This window comes from Eleutherodactylus coqui, chromosome 7 (genome assembly GCF_035609145.1).
Source record: "Eleutherodactylus coqui strain aEleCoq1 chromosome 7, aEleCoq1.hap1, whole genome shotgun sequence".
Classification (NCBI taxonomy): Eukaryota; Metazoa; Chordata; class Amphibia; order Anura; family Eleutherodactylidae; genus Eleutherodactylus; species Eleutherodactylus coqui.
The window spans coordinates 129,739,927-129,762,547 of record NC_089843.1 but is presented as its reverse complement, the minus strand read 5'-3'; the positions used below and the strand labels follow the sequence as shown (position 1 = coordinate 129,762,547).

The following is a 22,621-nucleotide window of genomic DNA, read 5'->3' as shown; positions in this document are numbered from 1 at the left end:
TTAACCTCTGCAGTACTAGAGGAACGAAAACAAAATTTGAAGAGATTCCACTAGTATATATTTTTGCGGATGTGTATCATGACATTACACTGTAGAGTATAATGATGATGTTAATTGGGAACTACATGTTCCAGATGCTGCACATCACCTAGCGGATTCCTCTGGGCAACAGAGAAGCAATGTAGCCCTGCCAAATACAGTTGTAAAGGCTGGTTTGTTGCTAAGTAGAGAGCGCACGGCACCTCAGAAACCAATTCAAACAATCTGGACAGCTTCCTAGGTTACTCTGCACTATTTCCCAAGCTTCCAGGAACTTCTCGTCCTAGTCGGTGCTAGATTACGAACACAATGCTGCCACCGGCTGTTATTGAGTGAACAGGACATGCACCGCGGAAGAGCCCTGTTCATTCTGATAGAGAGTAAATTGACAAGTTCATTGCTTATTTTTAACCATGTACACAGGGCAAAAGATAGGAGGCTTGCAGGAATCCCTTCATTACAAGGCTGATTAATAATGAGTTAAGGATATGAAATGCTACTGTACTGTATCTGGATATCATCAGCACTCTGGAACAGGTTGGTGCGATATAAAGCACCATCATTTAGAAAAAAAAACATTGGGGAGACGTCTATGTTCAGGTTAGCTAGTTGGGCGTTTAGAATAATGAAAAAAACATCTATGAGTAGCAAAAACTTGCCTTGACGAACCAATGTCACTTCATAGAACTGGCTGTAGTTAACCAGCTGACAACAGCAGATTGGCACTGTGCATGCAGGGGCTGTAAATGGGGACTTGAAATAAAGATGGTGCCTCATTCCAGAAGTTTCCACAACCTTAACCCTTTCCAATCCACTGTCTGACGTCTTCAGACATTCTGATTGAAGGCTGTACAGCTCCGATGTCGGAAGACGTCCGGCAGGGTATTCTTACTGTATATTACTGGCTGCTCTGTTGTCGGGGGCCTCTCCAGCATGTCACATACTGCAGTACTGGCTCTAGCCAGCAGACAGCACCACTGTATAATGGCAGAAAGAGAAACCCCAAATCCAAAATTGGATTGCAAAGGGTTAATGGTTGTTCACTTTGAAAATCCCTTTTAAGGAGAAGGGTTCACAAAAACGAGGCAATAACTGGGCGTTCTGCTGTGAGAAGCCAGTGTTCAGCTATAGGAATTACGTTGTAATGTTTGACTTCATGTTGCACATTGAGGTCCGTGAGCGGTCTATGTAATGTATGATTGTTCGGGGTACTATAAAGAAAGAGACTATCTTTGTAGCTGTTCTTGACTCTCATAATTGCCGAGAATTAACCAATGAGGGACACCTTTCTACCAATTCAGAATGCCATAATATGGCTTTTGAAAATGGGCTTTCTAAACCCCATTATCTGTTAAATGGACAATGCATCCATCAATGTAACATTTCAGATTGGTATTTCAGTAACCAGCATACTGAAATAAAATTAAGTTGTTCTCTTCATTTCTCTTAAAGGGGTATTTTCACTATAGACAACCGCTCTTCAAGTGAAGCCAGCAGGCTGATCAGCTGGTCTTTCTTAAGTCTGCCCTCAGCACCCCTACAAACAGCTAATTTTGCTGGGAAAACCCACAGGAAGCTTGGCGTTTTACCTGGAGCGGTCACTGCATGGGAAATTTAGTTGTACATGGCGGTCATCCATGTAATACAAAGATGACTCTACTGCGCCAGAACTGGAGCTGCCCGTATAAAGCCGATCTTTGTTGTGGCTCATAAAGGAGGGTTCCAGGCTGGATGATCCCCCTCTATGATGCCCATATGTTGAAAACACTAAACTTAAAACAAACTTGTACCTTGGTTGAAAACATATTACATCAAGAATAGAGAGTACTGAATAAAACCCAAGTACATCAGTGCACCTCACCTATAGTAATATTGGTTCTTCTTTTTTTCACTGGTATCAGAAATGACTGCACTGACGATATCTTCGGCATCAGTGCTCACCAACTTTACCGCATGGACAGTTAGGTGCTGGTTCAGGTTAGCCCGACACTTTGCAGCATATGGGCACAAATGGCACTTGTACTTTCTCTCTTCTGTACAGGAAAATACAAAAACATTAAGAAATAATATAAACCAGCCCTTATGGAAAGCATAACGTACTTCCTAATAGTTAAGTAATAGTTTCAATCTTCTATCATATATGCTACATTAAAGGGAACCGGTCACCAGTTCTAAGCAACAGAAACTGAGTTATTGTGCTCATACGGAAGGTTCCCTGGAGTCCGGGGAGGCATTTCTTATACTTACCCGGCTTCCAAATCCAGTGCCGTCACCTGTGAAAGTCAACGCAGATCGTGGCTGCACTCTGTACATGCACTCCCATAGCAATTAATGGGAGTTCACATGCAAAGCGTGCAGCTAGTGTTCAGGCTGCATGGGGTGACAGCACTGGATTGGGAACCCGGGTAAGTATTAGAAATACCTCCCCGGACTCCAGGCAACCCGCCATATGAGCACCATAACTCAATTATAGTGCTCATACCTTTTTCCTTTAACCCCTTGAGTGGCGGGTTTCCTACCACCCTGTCGTGCCCACCAGGGCAGATTTTTTAAAATGGTCTAATCATTGAATTTCGACTAATTTTGCAGTTGCGTCTCAAGAGCCATAACTTTTTCATTTTTCCATTGACATGGCCATATGAGGGCTTGTTTTTTGCAGGACAAGTTGTGATTTTTTTAAACACGGGGGAGAAAAAAAAGAAATGGGGAAAAAAGAAAAAAAGGGGCCATGTCATTAAGGGGTTAAATAATGTATTAACTTCCTTCTCTGGGTCATTATGACGCATGGATACCACATGTGTGATTGTATTTTTGATTTTTTACAAAGTAAAGGGAGACAAGTGTTTTTATTATTTTTTTAATAATTTTTTTACTTTTTTTTTTTTAAATTTTTTTTTTGTCCCTTTAGGGGGCTTCCACAGGGACCCATCAGGACCCCTGATCACATTCCGGGGGTCCGATGGTGACAGCCCTTTACATGCTGCAGTGACAGCCCTTTACATGCTGCAGTCACATAGACTGCAGCATGTAAAGGGTTAACACAGCAGAGATCTGAGGTTTTCTCTGATCTCTGCTGTAAGAGCTAGTACCTAGATGTCCTCTGACAGCTAACAACCAGCTCTCCCTGCCACAGAGACCATTGGCTTGCTTCTGACAAGCCGATGGTCTCTATGGCAACCTGTAAACAAACCAGTGCAGGAGATTGCCAGCATGTCGGCAATATCTTCTGCTGGTTTTTCAAAGCCCTTGCTTTGTTCTCTGTGGGACTGTGCAGGCAGAGCACAATGTCACAGCTTGTGGCATTGTGCTCTGCAGCTCCCATAGTGTTACATAGCCTGGAAATCTTCCGGGCTATGTTGCTATGAGCAGTGGAGCTCGTCCCGGAAAATTTCCGGGCGTGCCACTCAAGGGGTTAAATGTGAAAAATTTAAATACTCATACCTGTCCATTTAAATGATTAGCCAATAAAATCCTGCCCACTACCGTTTATGAAGTACCAATCTGGTACCACAAGACTTGCATTAGATTTGAGATGGTACAATGGTGCACATGGGATCTTTGCTGCTTACCACACACCAGGTAGATAAGGTGGATAATAGAGATGAGATGAGCGAGCATACTCGATAAGGACAATTGCTCAATCGAGCATTGTCCTTAGTGAGTATGTCCCTGCTCGGAAGAAAAGGTTTGGCTGCCGGCGGCGGGTGAGAGGTGAGTTGTGGCAGTGAGCAGGGGGGAGCGGGGGGGGGGGGGGGGGGAAGAGGGAGGGAGAGATCTCCCCTCCGTTCCTACCCGCTCTCTCCCGCCCGCTGCTGGCAGCCGAATCTTTGCTCCCGAGCGGGCAGGTACTCACTAAGGGCATTGCTCGATCGAGTAATTGCCCTTAGCGAGTATGCTCGCTCATCTCTAGTGGATAGATTTAAAGGACCTACTTTTAGATGGTACCTACATAATTCACGATAAGTAAAGCTGTACCTGTGTGTAATAAAAGATGTCGAGATAAAGTCTGCTGTCGTCCAAATACTTTTCCACATACATCACATGGGAAGAGTTGCTCGTTCAGCTTCCAGGCTGTCAACCCGCTGCCTGTATCTAGTCCAAGTGTGTCTGTATCTGCAGCAATTGAGAAAAAATATTTGTGAAGATGAGGACTTGATAAATTGGATTTTTTCTGTATTTTGCTGGACTTAAGGGAGAAAATTTTTTTTAGGTAATGTCACATTTTATAAAAAGGCCTAGATCCTACTTCACTGAATATATCAGGTAGAGTTACTAAATAGAGTGGAAAGCCAGAGCAAAGACACCCTCCGGCCAGTGCTTATCATTACTATCAGGGAAGGTTTAGCTTTTGTAAAATATTCTGCAGAATAAAATCACTTTATGATCATAAAACTTTCAAGACTTCCCTGGATGGATGAATGGATGCCAAGTCCTATGTTTTTATTGGGGCCCAACTGTCTGAGGACACATAATTTATAAGAGGATCCATGAGATCTGGCCGGCACATGCACCGCTCTCATGTCTGAGAGACATACCACCTGGACAGTCATCAAAAGAAATGGTTTCTGGTTCAAAAACAGATGTTCTTGGCCTGAGAATACACTGAGCATTTTATATGTGTAAACAGCTTATAGGGGAACATCAAAGACACAGCAAGAACAGCTTCTGAAACACCATTGTTTGCTCACACTGACATCAGCATTAATATGAAGAACAAATACTCAACCACCGGCGCTCCAGATAGGTCATGTGAGTAGATTCGAACATCTACAGGTATGTGGATACTACCTTGCTTGCATATCAGATCATGGTTGTCATACTAATAGGGGATACTAACAAGCTACAAAACTAGTCTTCGAGATGCCACATCAGTCCACTGTAGACGAGCAGCTCGGCTATAGAAAGCTGATCATTATCCTCTTTAATGCAAACAGAACACAAGTAAGGTAACAAAGGGGTATGGAAAGCAATTTGCCCGCTTTGGCCTTATCGATTGGTTCAGATTTTCTCATCTTAGTGATACATTTTGTGAATGCAAACATACAGGATCTATAATTATGCAAACATACAGCTCTATAATTCTCACAATGCAAGTGAAACCCTCACTTATTTCTTGCGCATTCACAGTTTGTGCTGTATAACTGTATATCGCAAACATGTGACTATGATAAGAAAACATATAATACATTTAGAATAATATATATTAAAAAAAAAGGTAAATATGGTGCATTAAAAAGTTTGCCTCCAACTTTATTTAGGGCCTTTTCACACTAGTATTTTGCTTATCTGTCGTGGGAACAGCAAAAACGAAAGAAAACATTTCCGTTTTCAAACCCAAACAAATGTATTGAAGTGGAAGGTCTTAATTTTCAGTCAGTTTCTGTATTTTCCGTCTCCGTTCTGTTTTTTTATACTGGATCAAAAGCGCAGACTGCTGCACTTTTTTCCAGTTTCATGGAATACAGATGGATATTTTTTTTATTGCATTGTGCACAATGCGAGGCAAATAGAGCTTGAAGACCATCCGGTTTTAATTGGGGGTGGTGGCTCTTCAATGAATCAGCAACTAATGGTAGTAACTAGATATGAGCGAGCATACTTGTTAAGAACAAATACTCGAGCGAGTACCGCCCTTTTCGAGTATCTGCCTGCTCGTCCGCAAAGATTTGGGTGCCGGCGAGGGGCGGCGGGGGAGATCTCGATCTCTCCCCTCCCTCCCCGCTTCCCCTTGCTCACTCCCGCAACCCACCGCTCACCCCCGCCGGCACTTCAATCTTTGCGGACAAGCAGGCAGATACTCGAAGAGGACGATACTGGCTCGAGTATTTGTCCTTAACGAGTATGCTCGCTCATCTCTAGTAGTAACTAATGGTTAGTACTGTAGCCTTACAAAATTAGGATCCTAGGTTCAAATCATATCAAGACCAACATCAACTTTGAAAAACTCCATACAGCCATCGCTTTTGGTTAGATTTGAACCTACAACTGCAGCACTGCAAGGCAGCAGCACTAACAACAGAGCCACCACACTTGTTCTATCATTGCCAGGAAAGCAAGAATAATAAACACAAAGGTAACATAAAAAGCCAATAAAGTCGTCACCCTTGGCCAGATTTGAACCTACAATTCCATTGCTGCAAAGCAACAGTGCTAATGACTAAGTTACAAAGCTTGCGTAGAAAGAGAAGAATAAAAACAATGAGAGCATACAACCTCCATGCAGATGTTGTCTGTAGTCAGACGTGAACCTAGAACCCCTGTGTTACAAGATGTGCCAACTCGGTCGTTAGCACTGCTACCCTGTAGTGCTGGAGTAGTAGGTTCAAATATGACCAAGACTGATGGCTGTATGGAGTTTTTCAAAGTTGATGTTGCCCTTGATGAGATTTGAACCTAGGGCCCCAGAATTGCAAAGCAACAGTGCTAACCACTGAGCCGCATGCATTGAAGAGGCAGCACTGACCAACATCAAGTTTAAAGGGGTTGTCCCGAGGCAGCAAGTGGGTCTATACACTTCTGCATGGCCATAATAATGCACTTTGTAATGTACATTGTGCATTAATTATGAGCCATACAGAAGTTATAAAAAGTTTTATACTTACCTGCTCCGTTGCTGGCGTCCTCGTCTCCATGGTGCCGACTAATTTTCGCCCTCCGATGGCCAAATTAGCCGCGCTTGCGCAGTCCGGGTCTTCTTCTTTTCTGAATGGGGCTCCGTGTAGCTCCGCCCCGTCACGTGCCGATTCCAGCCAATCAGGAGGCTGGAATCGGCAATGGACCGCACAGAAGCCCTGCGGTCCATGAAGACAGAGGATCCCGGCGGCCATCTTCAGCAGGTGAGTATGAAGACGCCGGACCGCCGGGATTCAGGTAAGCGCTGTGCGGGTGGTTTTTTTAACCCCTGCATCGGGGTTGTCTCGCGCCGAACGGGGGGGGGGGGGGTTTAAAAAAAAAAAAACCCGTTTCGGCGCGGGACAACCCCTTTAAGGTGTTGAAAAATGGATGTAACTGGAAATCTTACAGATACTTTCCATTTGAGTTCCGTTGTCTGATTTGCGATTTCAATAAAATTGGAACAGTCGAAAAAACACTAGTGTGGACGTAACCCTCATTAAGTTTAATTCTAGTAGCATTGCATACAGCATTATGACATGTAGCATGCTTTTGCCTAAACAGGAATATATCACATGGTGCATTATATGCATTTATAAAGAAAAACCTTTACATACATTACATTTTGTACGACAATGCAAATGGGCGACAGTTTCCTGCTTATGAAGTATACTGTGCCCAGGAAACCAGGTCTGATAATATACACTCAAGCTGCCAAACACACGTTAAGATGCCAGTGAATTGTATGTATCCATGCCTGGGACATTTTGGTAGGGATTAGTATCTTTGTATAAATACTCAGCAAAGGCCCATTTAGACACAATGATTATTGCTCAAAAGCCATCTTTTGAGCGATAATCATTGCGTGTAAATGTGTCCATCTTTCACTTTTCTGCCGAATGATGGATCTTCGTTCGGCATGAAATCTATCATTTAGCAAAACAGCTGATAAGAAGGACCACACGCTGTGTTCTGCCCATGGAGAGCTGATTGCAGCTGATTACATTGTCTCAGCTGTCAGCCCTGCGGCAGAACAAAGGGAATGTATTCTGAGAACAGTGGGTGGTCTGTTCCCTGAATACAGCTCCCAGCAGCTCACAAGCTACTAATTGGTACTAATAGGCATTAGTACCAATTAGTAATTTATGCAAAATGATTGCTCAAAAGCCATCTTTGTGTCTAAATGCACCCCAAGTTTCTTTTTTGTTCTTAAGAAATACTTGTGCATTCCATCCGGGCTCCACTTACTTTATTGGTTACTGAAGTAAGGGCAAAGCAAAAGTACTGTCAAAGGATCTGCAAGGAAATGTAGTTCAACTTTATAAAACTGCAAAAGTATATGAAAAAGTACAGATTGGCATTTTCAAATCTTTGATCAAGTGGTGAAACACTGTCAATCCCAAGCTATGGTACGGTAGACCAAAAAGGTTTCAGACGGGAAAATGTATCAGTATGCAAAGAAAAACCTATAAGCAACTTCCAGTGAAATGTAGTTCTAACAAAGTGGTGTGACTGTTTCAGCGTGCATAAAAATGGACTAGATGGTAGAATTGCCAAAAAAGTCTGTATTGCCGCATGAATGCCAAAAAGAGGCCGCATATAAATTCATTAAACAGCATCCAGCAAAGCCTCAAACTCTCTAAGAGTAAATAATTTATGGTCACAGTTATTCCTACCATGCAGCATGGAGGCGGCTCTCTGCTGTACAGGGGTTTGTGAGCTACAGGGGCACAGGAAATTCTGTCAAAATTGATGTCTTGATCAATGCAACATCTTTTATGAATATATTGGCGGACAATCTGCATTCACCAGCCAGTAAACTGCACATGGGCATTCTTGGCCTTATGCTTTGGATCAGTGCCGTGTTGGAAAGTCCAAGGTGACCTTTGGGTCTTTTCACACAGGACAGAATTAACAGCGGAATTTGCCGCTGTGCAGAAAATTTCACACTAAAATCTGCATGTCTAATGTGTAGATTTAGATGCAGAATTGAAAATGGCTTACCGTAATTCTGTTGGGAATTCCACATCAAAATCTGCATTTACACATACAGAATTGGGTGTGAATTCCCGCAGTGGCACATTCTATTGCATCTTGTGGAACAATAACGTCACGAGTGAAAGGACCTTTTTAGTCACGGCAGCAGAAAAAAAGTGAAGGTTCCGGAATGACCAGTAGTCTCTTCTCTTCAGTATCATTGAACAACTTTGGGGTGAACTGCAACAAGCAGTTCATACTCGACAACCAAAGAAGTTACCAGAACTGGAGGATTTTTCCAACAGGAATGGATAACTGTATCATATAAGAAAATAAATGGCCTCATTCACGACTACCAAAAAAGAGTGCAAGCTCTCATTAATGCAAAATAAAGTAATACACAATATTAAAGGGTTGGTCCTGCATTAGACAAACATGGCTGATTTCTTCCTAAAACATTACCAGACTTGTCCATGGGTCGTGCCTGATATGGCAGCTCCACTGAAGTGAATGAGGCTAAGCTGCAGTACAGCACACCACCTGCCAACAGAGGTGCAACTGTTTTTGGAAGAAAGCAGCCAATTGTTTTTCTGATCTTTACATACCCCTTTAATAACTACGGGTATGTAAACTTTTAAATAGGGCGATTATATTCTTTCCATTAATGCTACGGTTTATTTAATGATTGTGCTATTCTGTGAAGCACAAGAGTTTAAAAATAAAATAAAACAAAATAAAAACAGACAAGAACAGGCGGAATTCCTTAAGAAATGCTGCACATCTTACAGGTTTTGCCTGAGGTATGTAAACTCATGAGCACAACTGTGGATGGAGCTACGCTGAACAAAGACGCTGCAGGTAGAGAGGTCACCGGCTTTTACCAGATCGGGATCATTAATACTTGTTCTCATGAACATTTTAATGAGGTCTCTGGCAAGTTCACTTGAATGGGTGATAAAAACTGATCGCACACAAATTTTTAGGTCCCCATCACAAGCACTTTAAAAGAGCCCTTTCTAAACACTAAACTGAACTGATGTTTCACTTAAAACAACTAAACTTCTGTCTAGTAAACACAATCTAATGCTAAGAGTCCTCATTTTCTTCCATACTCTAAAGGTCCCTTCCTCTCACATTTTTCTGTCATTATACTGAAGGTCACCTTCACATAAAAGACGACGTTGGCATGGCGAAGACTCTAAATTAGTTCTACAAATTCTACTGTCATGTGCATGTAGTGCGGTGCTCACTAGTGCCATCTTGTGGTCTGTTACAAACTCCAAATCGCCATGATAATGCTGCACTGAATAGAAATACACATTCAATGAACCCCACTTTTTAGCAATCACTAACGCTGAATTCTTAGAAATTACGCTTTGTTCTCATTCATACGGGCATATTGTCACCGTGTATTACACTTGTATTTCCTGCGCGTAACACAGTGAACGGGGGCAATAAAAGTCTATGGACTTCCTCTGTTGGAACTGCGAATGGATACGCGTATTTCTCCACGTATCATATGAAGCCCTTGAAGGGCTGACCCTTCGCAGTGCCTGTAAAGACACAGCGTTTAATACGCAGCAGCACTCTGTACAGAGCGGGGAATGTGAAAAAACGTTACGCTGCGCATGTCTGTGACGTCATAATCCAGCACATGCATAATGCCAATTGCAGCTCGTACGCAGAGTGAAAGGGCTGCGATGAGTACAACACTCGCAATGTTATACTCATACGCCCGTGTGAATGAGCCCTAAATGTTACTACAGAGAGTCCACAAATTGTATCAATTGCACAAAATTGTTATTCTGTTCTTACAACATATCAACTGCCTGAATTGTATCAATCATCATAGGGGCCACCTTTACATTACTACTTCGTAAAAGACACTAGAACCACTATATGATATATATATAAAAATAGTTCCATGTAAAGACATAATTCAGACAGTTGTAACTCAATCAGACAATAGCCTTGGGTGAACAAGAATCATTTTCCATAATTCCCGTATTCTTTTTTAGTACTTTACACTGACTTGTGCATGCAGCTGTATTAATGTTTAGGCAGTCAGGAGATCCACATCCACCTATACATCATCCCCAGGGGACAAACACTTGTAAGCTTAAACGCTATGGACACCCTTGAACGGTGCAAGATACTGGATCCCACCCTGTCCTCTCTGACCGCTGTGTCTACAGTCTCACTCTCAATTCTTCCGAAAGTAGACTTGGGCTGCAGACAGAGCCGTCATCAAATGCATCATTCATCATTTCATTTAGCATCCTACATTTTAGGCATCCAGTGTAGGGCGAATTGTGAAACTTCTGCTTGGGCCTCCAAGAACACTTAGGCCTCCTGTCCATGGGGTGAATCTTCACTGCATTCCCCGCGGCGATAATCTGGCCGCAGGGAGCTCAGTGAACGCTTTCCATAGTGTCGCTATGGAAAGCGAAGCCCTGCTGTCCGTGAGCAGAGATTCATAGCGATTCTCCGTTCGCGGGATTTAAATCGCAGCATGCTGCGAATTGCCGTGATTCTCCACAGTGAGCCTATCTGTCAGATAGTCTCAGCGTGGAGAGCCGTCAGCTCTCCCCTGCAGCGGCTGCGGCGGCGGCGATCTGCCGCGGGATATCGCTACACCCGTGGACAGGAGCCCTAAGTCTGATCCAGTTTTAACTACAGGATGCTTAAAAGTATAAATGCCTAAAACATTTTAGAATCTTAATTTGGCCATACAAAATACCTTTCTCTCCATCTTGTACAGATTGTCCTATAAAACACCAGTCTCTGGATATTTCATATGCACTAATTAGTAGTAACAGTGAACTTATCTAATGTTCTCTCTTAATAAGGGCAACTTTAATTTATCCTTTTCAGAGACTTTAAGCCAGTCTAAAGAATAAAAAAGTACACTAAGCAAGGGGGAAAATATTTGCTGGGAATGTCCATGAATAGAATAGTTGGCCATTCTGAATACATTTAGGCTGTATATACCTGAACATTCTCCAACACTTGCAGCACTGCAGTAGAATAATGTAATATGCAAGTACTGTAGTGCTAGGCGGATTTTGAATAAGAAGAGGCTGCCATAAAAGTATCTTGGTGGGAATTTCACCTTTGCCACAGTTTTCTGCGGTAGGTTCACTAACAAGGGACAGCCGCATCTGCACATTGATTAATCATGGACTGTTCCTCTGCAAGGAAATCTGTAAGAGCCCAAACTTTAATGACTCACTGGACTTAGAATAGCTTCACAGCAGCTGCGCGCTGGGCACAAACTTAGTATGAGAAATACAGTGCAAGAGAGGGCAACATCAGACACTGACGGAGGTTACACTGTTTAAATCAGAGTTCAGCACTCAGGCCGCAAAGCTTTATTACAGTTGCATAATGAAAGGAAGAAATTTAAAATTAAGTAGAAGTCAGAAATGACTTTCTATTTGTGATTTGCAGAATTTTTTTCTTTGCTGAATGGTTATACTAGAACTACTTCAAATGATAACTAGTAATTAAATTATCATACAGTACTATATATATATATATATACACATACACACACACTCATATATATATATATATATATATATATATATATACGCACACACACACACACATACATACTATATATATATATATATATATATATATATATATATACACACACACACACACACATATATATATATATATATACACATATATATATACATACACACACGTGTCTACTTTGGGTATAAGAAATGCACGCTATCTTGGTTTATCTCCTGTCCCTACGTTTTAGTCACGTGTGACGCAGAATGTTAAGGCAGCAGAATGCAGTCCTAAGCTCTTGCTTACAACCTGAAGGTTGCGAGTTCAATCCCCGCATGGTTCAAGTAGCCGTCTCAAGGTTGACTCAGCCTTCCATCCTTCCGAGGTCTGTAAAATGAGTACCCAGCTTGGTGGGAAGTAAAAGATGACTGGGAAAGGCAATGGCAAACCACACCACAAAACAGTCTGCCAAGAAAATGTCACGATGTGACATCAACCTAGGAGTCCATCATGACTCAGTGCTTCCGCCAGGGGACTTTACCTTTACCTTAACACTAAGCTTAGTATGTTGGGAAGGCACCCAATATACAAACTAAACGTTTCCATTTTCAATGGGGGAGCAACAGAGTGTCCTTTTGGCCTCCGTCTGGTTGGTATCGGTTGTAAATTCTGTTTTGTTTTTCTGGATGGAATAGTGTAATGTAGATGCCATTATTCTATCCTGTAGAGTCCTATAAAAAAATTACCATATATACTCAAGGATAAGCCGAGTTTTTCAGCACATTTTTTGTGCTGAAAAAGCCCCCCCCTCGGCTTATACTCTAGTTAGAGAGAAGTTTAAAAAAAAAGCCTCCATACTCTCAACCTCCCAGCCAGCATCTGTGTTCCTGGCGGCAGTGCGGCAATCTGCTTGAATTCCTGTGTTCCCGGCAGTGGTGCAGCAAGCTGCTTGAATTCTGCCCTCTGTCATCCCCTGCTTACCTTTCTGCTCGGCTCTGTCATCTCCCGCCGTCAGCGCTGTGATTGGATCGAGCGCCAGCCGATCACAGATGGCGCTCGATCATTCACAGCCAATCAATGAATGACATTTACTGATTGGCTGTGAATGATCGAGTGGCAGCTGTGATTGGCTGCCGCTCAATCCAATCACAGTACATACTTACATAGTGCTGACAGCAGGGGATTTGAAAGCTGAGCAGGGAGATGACAACGGAGAGAATTCTGAAGCCTGTTGTCGCACGCAAGCTGCTTTAAAATTCTCCCCACTGTCATCTCTTTGCTCGGCTTTCAAATCCGCCACTATCAGCGCTGTGTAAGTAAGCGCTGTGATTGGATCGAGAGTCGGCTGTAATTGGCTGGCGTTCGATCCAATCACAGTGCTTACTTACACAGTGCTGACAGAGATGACAGAGCCGAGCAGAGAGGATGGTGGGGGATGACAGCGGGGAGAATTCAAGCAGCTTGCTGCACAGACACAGACACCAGCTGGAAGGTGATGATGGAGGTTTTCTTTTACCCAGTATATACCCAAGTAGACAGAAGCTATGCTTATACTCAAGCCAATAAGTTTTTCCAGTTTTTTGTGGTAAACCTTATTGACTCGGCTTATACTCGGGTCGGCTAATACTCGAGTATATACGGTACTTATCTGCTAAACAGATACCATATTTGCCTGTGGATAATGGATGCCACTATATGGCATCTAAGATACATCTTAAAAGGTGCATTCTCACCTCGGCTCTTCATAGTCCACTAATAACAAAACAACTGAAAGCTTTAGCACAGCACTGTTTCTGTAGTTCCCATTGAAGAGAATGGGAGCAACGGAAACAGCATTGCACGGCACACTACGCCATTTCCTTAACTCAGGCAGTTACGGAAACAGCGTAGTGTCCTGTGCTATGTGGTTTCCGTAGCTCCCATTTACTTTATTAAGGGCTATGCAAACTGCACTGCATTGAAATGTGCGGCTGCTTCCGACAGGTGGTCAAGAACAGAGGGCCTTGGGCTTACATCTCAGCCATGAAAAGCCGAGATGTCAATACCCTTTTAAGCTTTTCAAAATTGATCTGTTAAATGGATATTATTAGGGCATTTATCACCCATAGACTATAAAGGCATCCATTTACCAGATGAGTCATAAAAAATATCACAAAGCAAGGGTCAAGCAGATCCCATATTGGTCTATGGGTGACGAATGCCACCGTTAGGGAGTATACATATTCGACCTCCATTTAACACATACATTGGAAGCTTAAATGGACGCCGATGTATAAACTCAGCCTTATAAATGTCTTAGAAATTCGATTATGACAGATTGAGCTTCACTGGTTATTGCCAACTCCTTTCCATAGGGTCTTATTAGGGACCAGCTTGTGATCTCCTCTACCTTATGAGCCAGAACAGAGAGCTGCCGTAAAGAGTGACAACTCATCCGCGTTTTAAGAATGATTTCATTTTATCACAAATAATTGCTAATTTTATTCATTATATGCGATAGTAATAAAAGGAGGAGACCTAACCGTATTAAAAGGCAATCAAAATTATTTCAGATCTGATTTATAAAATATATTTCTTTATTATCAGTATAGCTCTGATTGGCCTTGCTAATTACTCTATTTTTTCTCTATTAATATTCCTCCAGAAATGGCAAAACCTGTTTTAATTTGGCCTTTGCGTTCCAGATGACACATCCATACTTAAGAGAATTGATAATGAGCATCACTTTGCTCATTACAGATATTATTCCCTCTTGTTTCTTGACCTCGGCACTGCATGTGACACGGATGGAGATTTCATTTTATGTGGACATCTGTGGTCGTCATATAACCTCAGTTACGGGTTAAGATCTTCTAATTGGTTATGCCTGGCCTTCACAGAAGACATTCTTCCAAGCTATATATTACATACTGCTGCCAGAATCCATTGGAAAGGTCTAATTTGGCCTGTTTTTTACAGGTGACGTGAAATCTTCATCGTTACCTTTTGTTGTGGAGCATAAACACATACTGGAGTTCTGGACATCTCCTGTTACTACTGGTGCTCGCACATTAGTAAGTACTAAGTGCTAGAATAGCAGAGTTCCAATTATTCCACCTTTTTGGGGGTATGGATGAAATTTTATTGAAGCTATCCCACAAAAAATATATTTTCTAGTTAAATCCAGACCACAATAATAAACATTTTTTGCATTTACATTGCGTTAAAAAAAGGTTTCTATCCCTAGATATTCCAATGCTGTCTGCTGCCTCTATTCTGTATTCACCTCAGTAATTGAAGAGGTGATTTCCAAAGTGACATATCCATTTTCTGATGAAATTCAGGCAAGAGTGGTAACAAACAGTTCTTTTCATAGTGTCACTGTATCATTAGCAATATGTTATAGCCAAAAATCACTCAAATACCTACAAAACATTCAGTGCAAAGACCATGTTGTATTCCAAAGTATCCAAAGTCACAGAAACACAGAAAATCCTAATGTGTAGAAAATGAAATTTGTTAGATTTAAGTCACTTTGGAAATCACTTCAGTAATTGTTCCCCCTGCTCAGTCTTGCTTGTTTCTCTGCACCACTGGCTAATGTGGAGGGACCCCTGGTATGGTGAGTGGCCGCTTCTGAAGCTTCTGCGTCTTCTCTGATGTCCGAAGACAAGGGGAGCCAGTGATAAGAGAGGAGACAGCGTTACTGCAGAGACACAGGACTGAGCAGGTGTGACCACATTTATTGAGGTGGACACAGAAAGGCTCTTCAGTAGAAGCAGCAGGTGGCGCTATTCTAGCATTAGTCCTGGAATATCTGGGGACAGAAACTTTTTTTTAATAAGTGTAAATACAAAAACTCAATTATGGGCTACATTTAATTTAAAAATATTTTTCATTGGATAACCCCTTTAATCAATACAACTTACAGGGGTCAGTTTAAAACATTCACTTGTTTTATTACCTGACCTATAATTGCAATGTATTGGCCACTCATTACATTGAACTGGACAGACAAGTGGAGGCTACTAGGCCTTAGTGATCAAGCAGAGTTCTCATGAAGTGGTCTCACACAATCATATTTATCCTGTTGCACTGATCTATGTATTCAGAACAGGGCGTAAAGAGGAAGCTGAATGCAAACAACTCAGAGATGCTGGTATTAACACCTTCACTGCCATAGACTTCAAGGATGCTAGCATTAAAAGGGTTGTATAAGATCAGACAGAGATGGCAGCTCTCTGTCAGAAACAGCACCACCGTTGCCGATTAGGGGTGCGTGGTGCTGCTCACAGCATACTGTTATACACCGAACTTAATAAGAGTTACATATTTAGTAAGTGCCATCTATTGGCTGCTGCAAGCAGTCAGAACAGTCTATATAAAGGAATCATACCTCTTTGGCAAAAAAATAGAGCTCCAACCATCATAAAGATAGAAAGAAATTAACCAGCACAGAAAGCAGGTTTGTTAAAAAGTCTTATTAATATTTACATTAAAAAAATGCAGCAATATCGCGTTAAAAAAAAACGCGCAAGAAAAACGCAAGTGTGGAAGAGCCCTTAAGCGTGACCATAAGCACTACAGACCTTGAGTGAAAATTCTGCAAAGAAATTGTAACACCACCAGGGGGCACCGTGATAAGTATGTATCTAGAAACCAAAGCATTTTTAAAAAAACAATTCCATTTGAACAATTGTTATGTTTTGTGTGATCTAAAATAAATTGCGCAACAACCCCTTTATTCAAGGCATTTAAATAGAGTAATACCGCGATTTCAAATCCAGCAACCATACCTGGCAAAGAAGGCCTTCCTTGAGGAGAAGGATCGTTTTTTGGGAGATCTTTTGAGGTGAAAGGCGATTGTCTAAATTTATCTTCGGAAAAAAACGGGCTAAAAGTAGAAGACACAATTAGTACACAAACAAGACAGAGCAATCCTGTAGATGTCTGGTGCTGAATAGATGTACGGTAGCTAATATATATGCTGTATTTTATAGAAGAGCAAGCTGTGTATCATAGTGTGTAGTGAGATAGGGATAGAGCTAAATTACACACATAAAAGGAAGGAATTTATCAACTTAAAAGTGGCAGCAATTTTGATGAAAGCCCATTCAATGGGAAAATTGCGACTTTTCCATTTTTGTGTTGCTCATGCTATCTTCTAAAAAAGGTGGGTACAACTTAGCAGTGGGGTTGTAACCTTCCCAGCTCAAGAGATTTAACTACAAATTATGCTAAAAATTGGTATAAATTATAACAGAATTCTACTCTAGTTCACAGCTGGCATACACTTCTTGTTTTGATGCACGAACAGCCGAAAATGCAGGTAATGTATTAAGAGGTGTGCTACTCTTAAGGCCCTTTTACACAGAGCAATGATCGCTCAAAAATCACTAAAAAGCGATCGTTTGAGCAATCATCGTTGCATCTAAACGCGCGGCCATCGTGCACTGCTAGCTGATCGTTAAATTCAGTCCAACCTAAAAATCGTCGTTCGGCCTTATCAGGACTTCTTCCCAGGGAGTGCTGATAGCATTGTTTCCCGTTGGAGAACAAAGGAACTGAAAGCAGATAAGAGCCCTCCGGCTATTAACTGCATCCAGCTAACTGCTTCATTTGCTAAATAGCTATTAAGTAGCTGATTAGCTACTTAATAGTTTATGCAAAATGATCGCTCAAAGCTGTCACTCAAACTGTCGTTTGAGCGATCTTTGAGCGATCATCGCTCCGTGTAAATGGCCTTTAATACACCATGCGCATCTACTCAAGCGGGGTTCATATTAAGAGTGGCATATGAAACCCCGATCTTAATAAATTCTACCCTAAAAGTCCATTAAGTCAGTTACTAAGTGTGACTTTCATCGAATGACTGTTCAGTAAAGTACTGTTTATGTTGTAGAGTACTTAATTTTGGAAATCGAAGTAATCAATTACCTGCTTGTTCTAATAATGGTTGGCTTGTGATTGTTTTCTTTGCTGACTTTCTCTGCAATACAAAACATAAAAGAGAGAGATAAGGCCCCGTACATATTAGACTTTAGTTCTCCAGACCCACCAATAGTGGCGCAGTCGGATGGCTCACTGATCTGTGCGGGGGCAGCTCAACTTTCTGATGAGGATGCTGGGGATTAGAATGATCAGGGACAAGATCCTTTATTTCCCAGGGGGATAATCCAGAACCACAGAGGGCTGGCTGCAGCATGAATCCCTAAACATATGAATGTTTGGCTCAGGTAAAAAAAAGGGTCGTTTTTTTCTCCATAAAAAGCGCCACCTGGGCTGTATCTGGTATTGCAGTTCAGCTTCATTCATTCGCATGGGGATGAGTTGTAATACCAGACCCAGTCTATGGACAGTTTCTAGAAAAACAGCAGACCCTTTTTTTTAAATCCTGGAGCAACCCCTTTAAGATATGTAAGCCAACCCATGCACAATACTGTACTCTCTACAGTGATATTGCTACTATAAATTTCATATGGTTATCATATTTTCATGCATGATCAAACATCTGGAAAAGCATCTTAAAATATAAAGCTCTGTTCAGATTACTGTTGGATGGTTTATGTCATGTGTTCCATCTAAAATGCCAGAAAAAACAGCGCAGCACGCTGTGCCATTCGTTTTTCAGATACAATGGTGGAAACCATAATGAAAGCCGGACAGAACCCATTACAGTCGATGTGCTCTTTGAGGCACCGCCGGTTTGTGACATTTTGATAAATCCTACATGCCATTTTATTTTTGCTCTTTTGTTTCATAACAGAACAGAAAAATGGAAATCTGAACACAGCTTTATTTGCCATTTTAAGTTATTAAAATGTCATAAACAGTCCATAAAAAGGACAAAAACACAATTCCTATGTATAGACTCTCTGGAGGAGCAGTAGCATCCTATATCAAGAACATTCTTATTGGGGTCTCTGCAGAGTTAAAGGAAATCCTAGTATCCCATTCAGGTGGGTAGTCAATATTCCCATTTTGGAAAATATAAAGGTACACCTTCAGAAGAAATGTAGTAACCACCCTGATAAGAGCAACCCATGTTCAAACCTTACCTTAGATGCCCTACTTATTTCCTATTTGTCCCAGGATTATATAAGGATATTGTGGGGAATACATTGTAACTCAAAGGAACTAAACCAGTTGTGATAGAAGCTGCCAGACTCGAATCACCAGTCTGATATCCAGGACTATGTAATAAAGGAGCTGTGCAAGAGAGTACAGAGGTGCTGAAGACAAGGAGTCAGGTATGTGTCAAGATGAAGCACAAAAGGACAAGCTGAATATAAGTATGGCATCTAAAGGCAAGATATCTGAATGGTGTTGCTCTTGTCAGGGTGGTCACTACATTTCTTCTGAGGGTACTGAATAGGGTGTACCTTTAAGGGTCCAGAATAGGAATATTTACTACCTATCTGAATAGAATACTAGGATCTCCTTAAACTCAGCAGAGATCCCAGTAAAAATGTTCTTGATATAGGGTGCTAATGGGTTTCCAGAGGATCTCTAAATGTTGAGGTTGTGTTTTTCTTTTTGTTATTCTAATGTTAAAAACAAAATATTAAACTTTACAATTTTTTTTCAGGTCACATTAGGGGACTTGTATTGTACAAGTGATTGCATGATCATCTGTATTGCAGCTTTTTGCAGCTGTATTGGAACTTTTTACATTAGCCTATTAAGCCCTGCCACAAGCACCACTTAGTAAGCTGAAGTACATGGTAGGCCTGTGAGCCCTCACTGCCCTGCATGGTGGGAAAAGGCAGCAATAGAGCAAGATGCTGCTGGCCGTGGCACCTACTGATGTAGCGAAGTTTAGCTTGACTCTTAACACATTAAGATGACATTCTGTGCCACAGTTTATTTGTCCTTTCAAATGCTTTACAATGACTTTCGCTGTATTATGCTAAGCTAACAATAACTTTACAATGGCTTAACATAAGATAACTTGTCATAAAACGTTTATCACAGTCAAATTAAACTTTGCTACATCTGTAGATGGCTAAATGGTTGCAATCAGAGCTAGCTATGATGGTGGCCATTGCTGACACGTGTAAACTGTCAAACACCCACTAGATATGGAGTGGGCTTGGCTTCCAAGCCGTCATCCCATACCTTCCCCACGACAGCATGACTTATATTTACGGAATGCAGTTGTGAAGTGGTTAAAGTCTAACGAGTACTGCACAATCGGTCTTAACAGCCACAAAGTTATTAAATGTAGAGGGTTGTGGATATGTGTGGCCACCTCTCCGTTGAGTCCTATAGAGACTTTGGTGTCTGAATTGGAGTCACTGGAAAGCTTTTAAAACACACAACATACATAAATCATCCTGTACATAGACCTTTGCACTTTGCCGTGATCTTAGTTTCCCTTTTGGCTGCAGCCCCCTGCGGCCGACAGCTGGGTTTAGCATACCTCATCATTGACGAGGTGCACTAAATGCCAAAAAATAGAACAGACTCTGCTGGAAAGCGCCATGAACGCGCGGCTGTCTTAGGAGGCTCAATTGAAAACAATGGGAGCGTTATACCACGATTAGCACAGCGCATTAATTGTGGAAGCAAAGACCTGTCTGAGGGAGGCCTATGTAACTATTGTTAGCGTTTCTAGATATCGCATGATTTCATAATATGCAGAATTCGTACTATTGTTTCTAATATCGCTGCATTACTTCAACATTCACTGTCAGAGGGACAATGCTGTCAACCATTGTTTAAGAGGACACTGCGCACTAAGGAGCTAACTTCTGATTCGCCATAGTGCCATCAGAATCTGTATTTCTTATTTGCTGGAGTTTGACATTAAAATCGCCACTATAAATTGGTCGATTACCTGACAATTTGAAGAGAAGCTCTGAAGCCATCTTCACAGAGATGTCTTGGCTGAACAGGTTTCCCTCGGGAATAATTCTGCAGTCTGGTATCTTCTGCAAGTGTTCGTTTTTTTCTTGCCTTAATAAAGTGCTGTAACCAATGTTTTGTCTGGGGGAGACGGAAGAGTCAGGGATGTCAACCTCCATGGGTTCTTCTTTAATCTTCACAGTCTGCGCATCCTTACAACTTTCAGCTACACAGGGATGCAGAAAGAAATTTAATTACATAGTGGGAAAAAAAACAGTCAATCAGGTCTGATCTCAGCAGCCATATAGTATAAAAGGACAATATAGAAAAGGCAACTGAAAAATGAAATATGAACATTTTCAAGGCTGAATTACAATCTTGGAAAGTTAAGATTAGACCAAAAAGCACACACTTAATCACACGACCAACTGCAATATCCATGAAATCATTTATGTGTTTTAACAATCTTTCAATTGCTACCCTACAATTATATATTTCATTGACTTCTACCAGAGACTTGGTTCTTCAATAGTTTAAAGGTTACCTAACTTTGCACATGATTTTTCAGAATAAGCCACCATGAGTGCATAAATTAGGTATAATCTTATATCTGGTCTTTATCAGACTTGCATCCTGCATTTATAACAATGTTATTCCTCTGCACGTTGTATCCCTGATTCTCAATTCTCTCTGAGCTGGTGGGTGAAGACTAGCTGCCATGTCATCTTCTATACACTGCACCAGGAGAAAACAGCCGACTCTGCTCTATGTAGCGCACACAGAGAAACAGCAGCCTCATGAAGAAGAGTGTATAATAGTACCATACAGGGTAGATGTGATTTCAGTATTCCTTGGATGTGTTTTTCTGTTGCAATTAATAAAGACTGATATCGTTAGAGTAAAATGCTTGCAGTATTGTTGTTTCTGTGGATTTTTGAGCATGCTCTTACAATTGAGCCTGGATATGTATAGGATCTAATTGGGTATATAGACTTCTATGGTCAGCATGAGTCCTCATCCTTCTGCACTTCCTGCTCTCTGTCCTGTGATCTATGTTACTAGAGAGGGGCATCACTTGACAACAGGCAGTGGACAGAAAATTGGAAGGACAGAAAGCCCCTAGCGGTCAGCATTTTCAAGGGATTTTTCCGGTAAACGAAGTGTCTAAACTCTTGCTGGTTATCACACTGGCTATCTAATAAGCCCAAGTTGTTTGAAAAGTTAGTCATCCTTTAAACAAACATAACAATAGCAGAAGTATTTCTGTGGATTATATTTAAAGAGGATGAATGGAAGGTATAATTAGCACACATTAAAAGGTTGCTTCAAAGATATTAAATCTCATTCAGCTTTCATGAACTTACTTTAAAAAGGTGATTGGCAAAGTCAACTTTGATATAAATACAGACACATTAAAGGCTATGGACACCTTTGCAGACATTTTTTAAACTGCATCGCATTTTTAAAAAAAACAAAACATTTGCTAATTTTTTCTTAAAAAGGGCAGTCACAAAAAAACGCCAAGATACTGCATGGTGATTGGCATCACGCAGCAAGTGCGCATGTCATTGCGCACTTGCTCCGTGCTCGCAGCTACTTACGGCCGTGTGAGTCCGGCCTTAGTTACTGAAAATTGGAT

General features: G+C 41.4%; 1 protein-coding gene across 4 annotated transcripts in view; it reads right to left on the bottom strand.

The window, feature by feature from the left end:
- The window catches only part of ZNF827 (zinc finger protein 827), a 142,903-nt gene that overhangs the window by 9,636 nt on the left and 110,646 nt on the right, over window positions 1–22,621 (bottom strand). For all 4 annotated transcript variants that reach the window (XM_066573673.1, XM_066573674.1, XM_066573676.1 and 1 more), the window contains exons 6-10: window positions 20,975–21,208; window positions 18,073–18,124; window positions 16,932–17,029; window positions 4,015–4,152; window positions 1,901–2,072 (exon numbers count right to left, since the gene is read on the bottom strand). In XM_066573673.1, coding sequence (XP_066429770.1) covers window positions 1,901–2,072; window positions 4,015–4,152; window positions 16,932–17,029; window positions 18,073–18,124; window positions 20,975–21,208 — 694 coding nt within the window. The remainder of the gene's footprint in view (window positions 1–1,900; window positions 2,073–4,014; window positions 4,153–16,931; window positions 17,030–18,072; window positions 18,125–20,974; window positions 21,209–22,621) is intronic.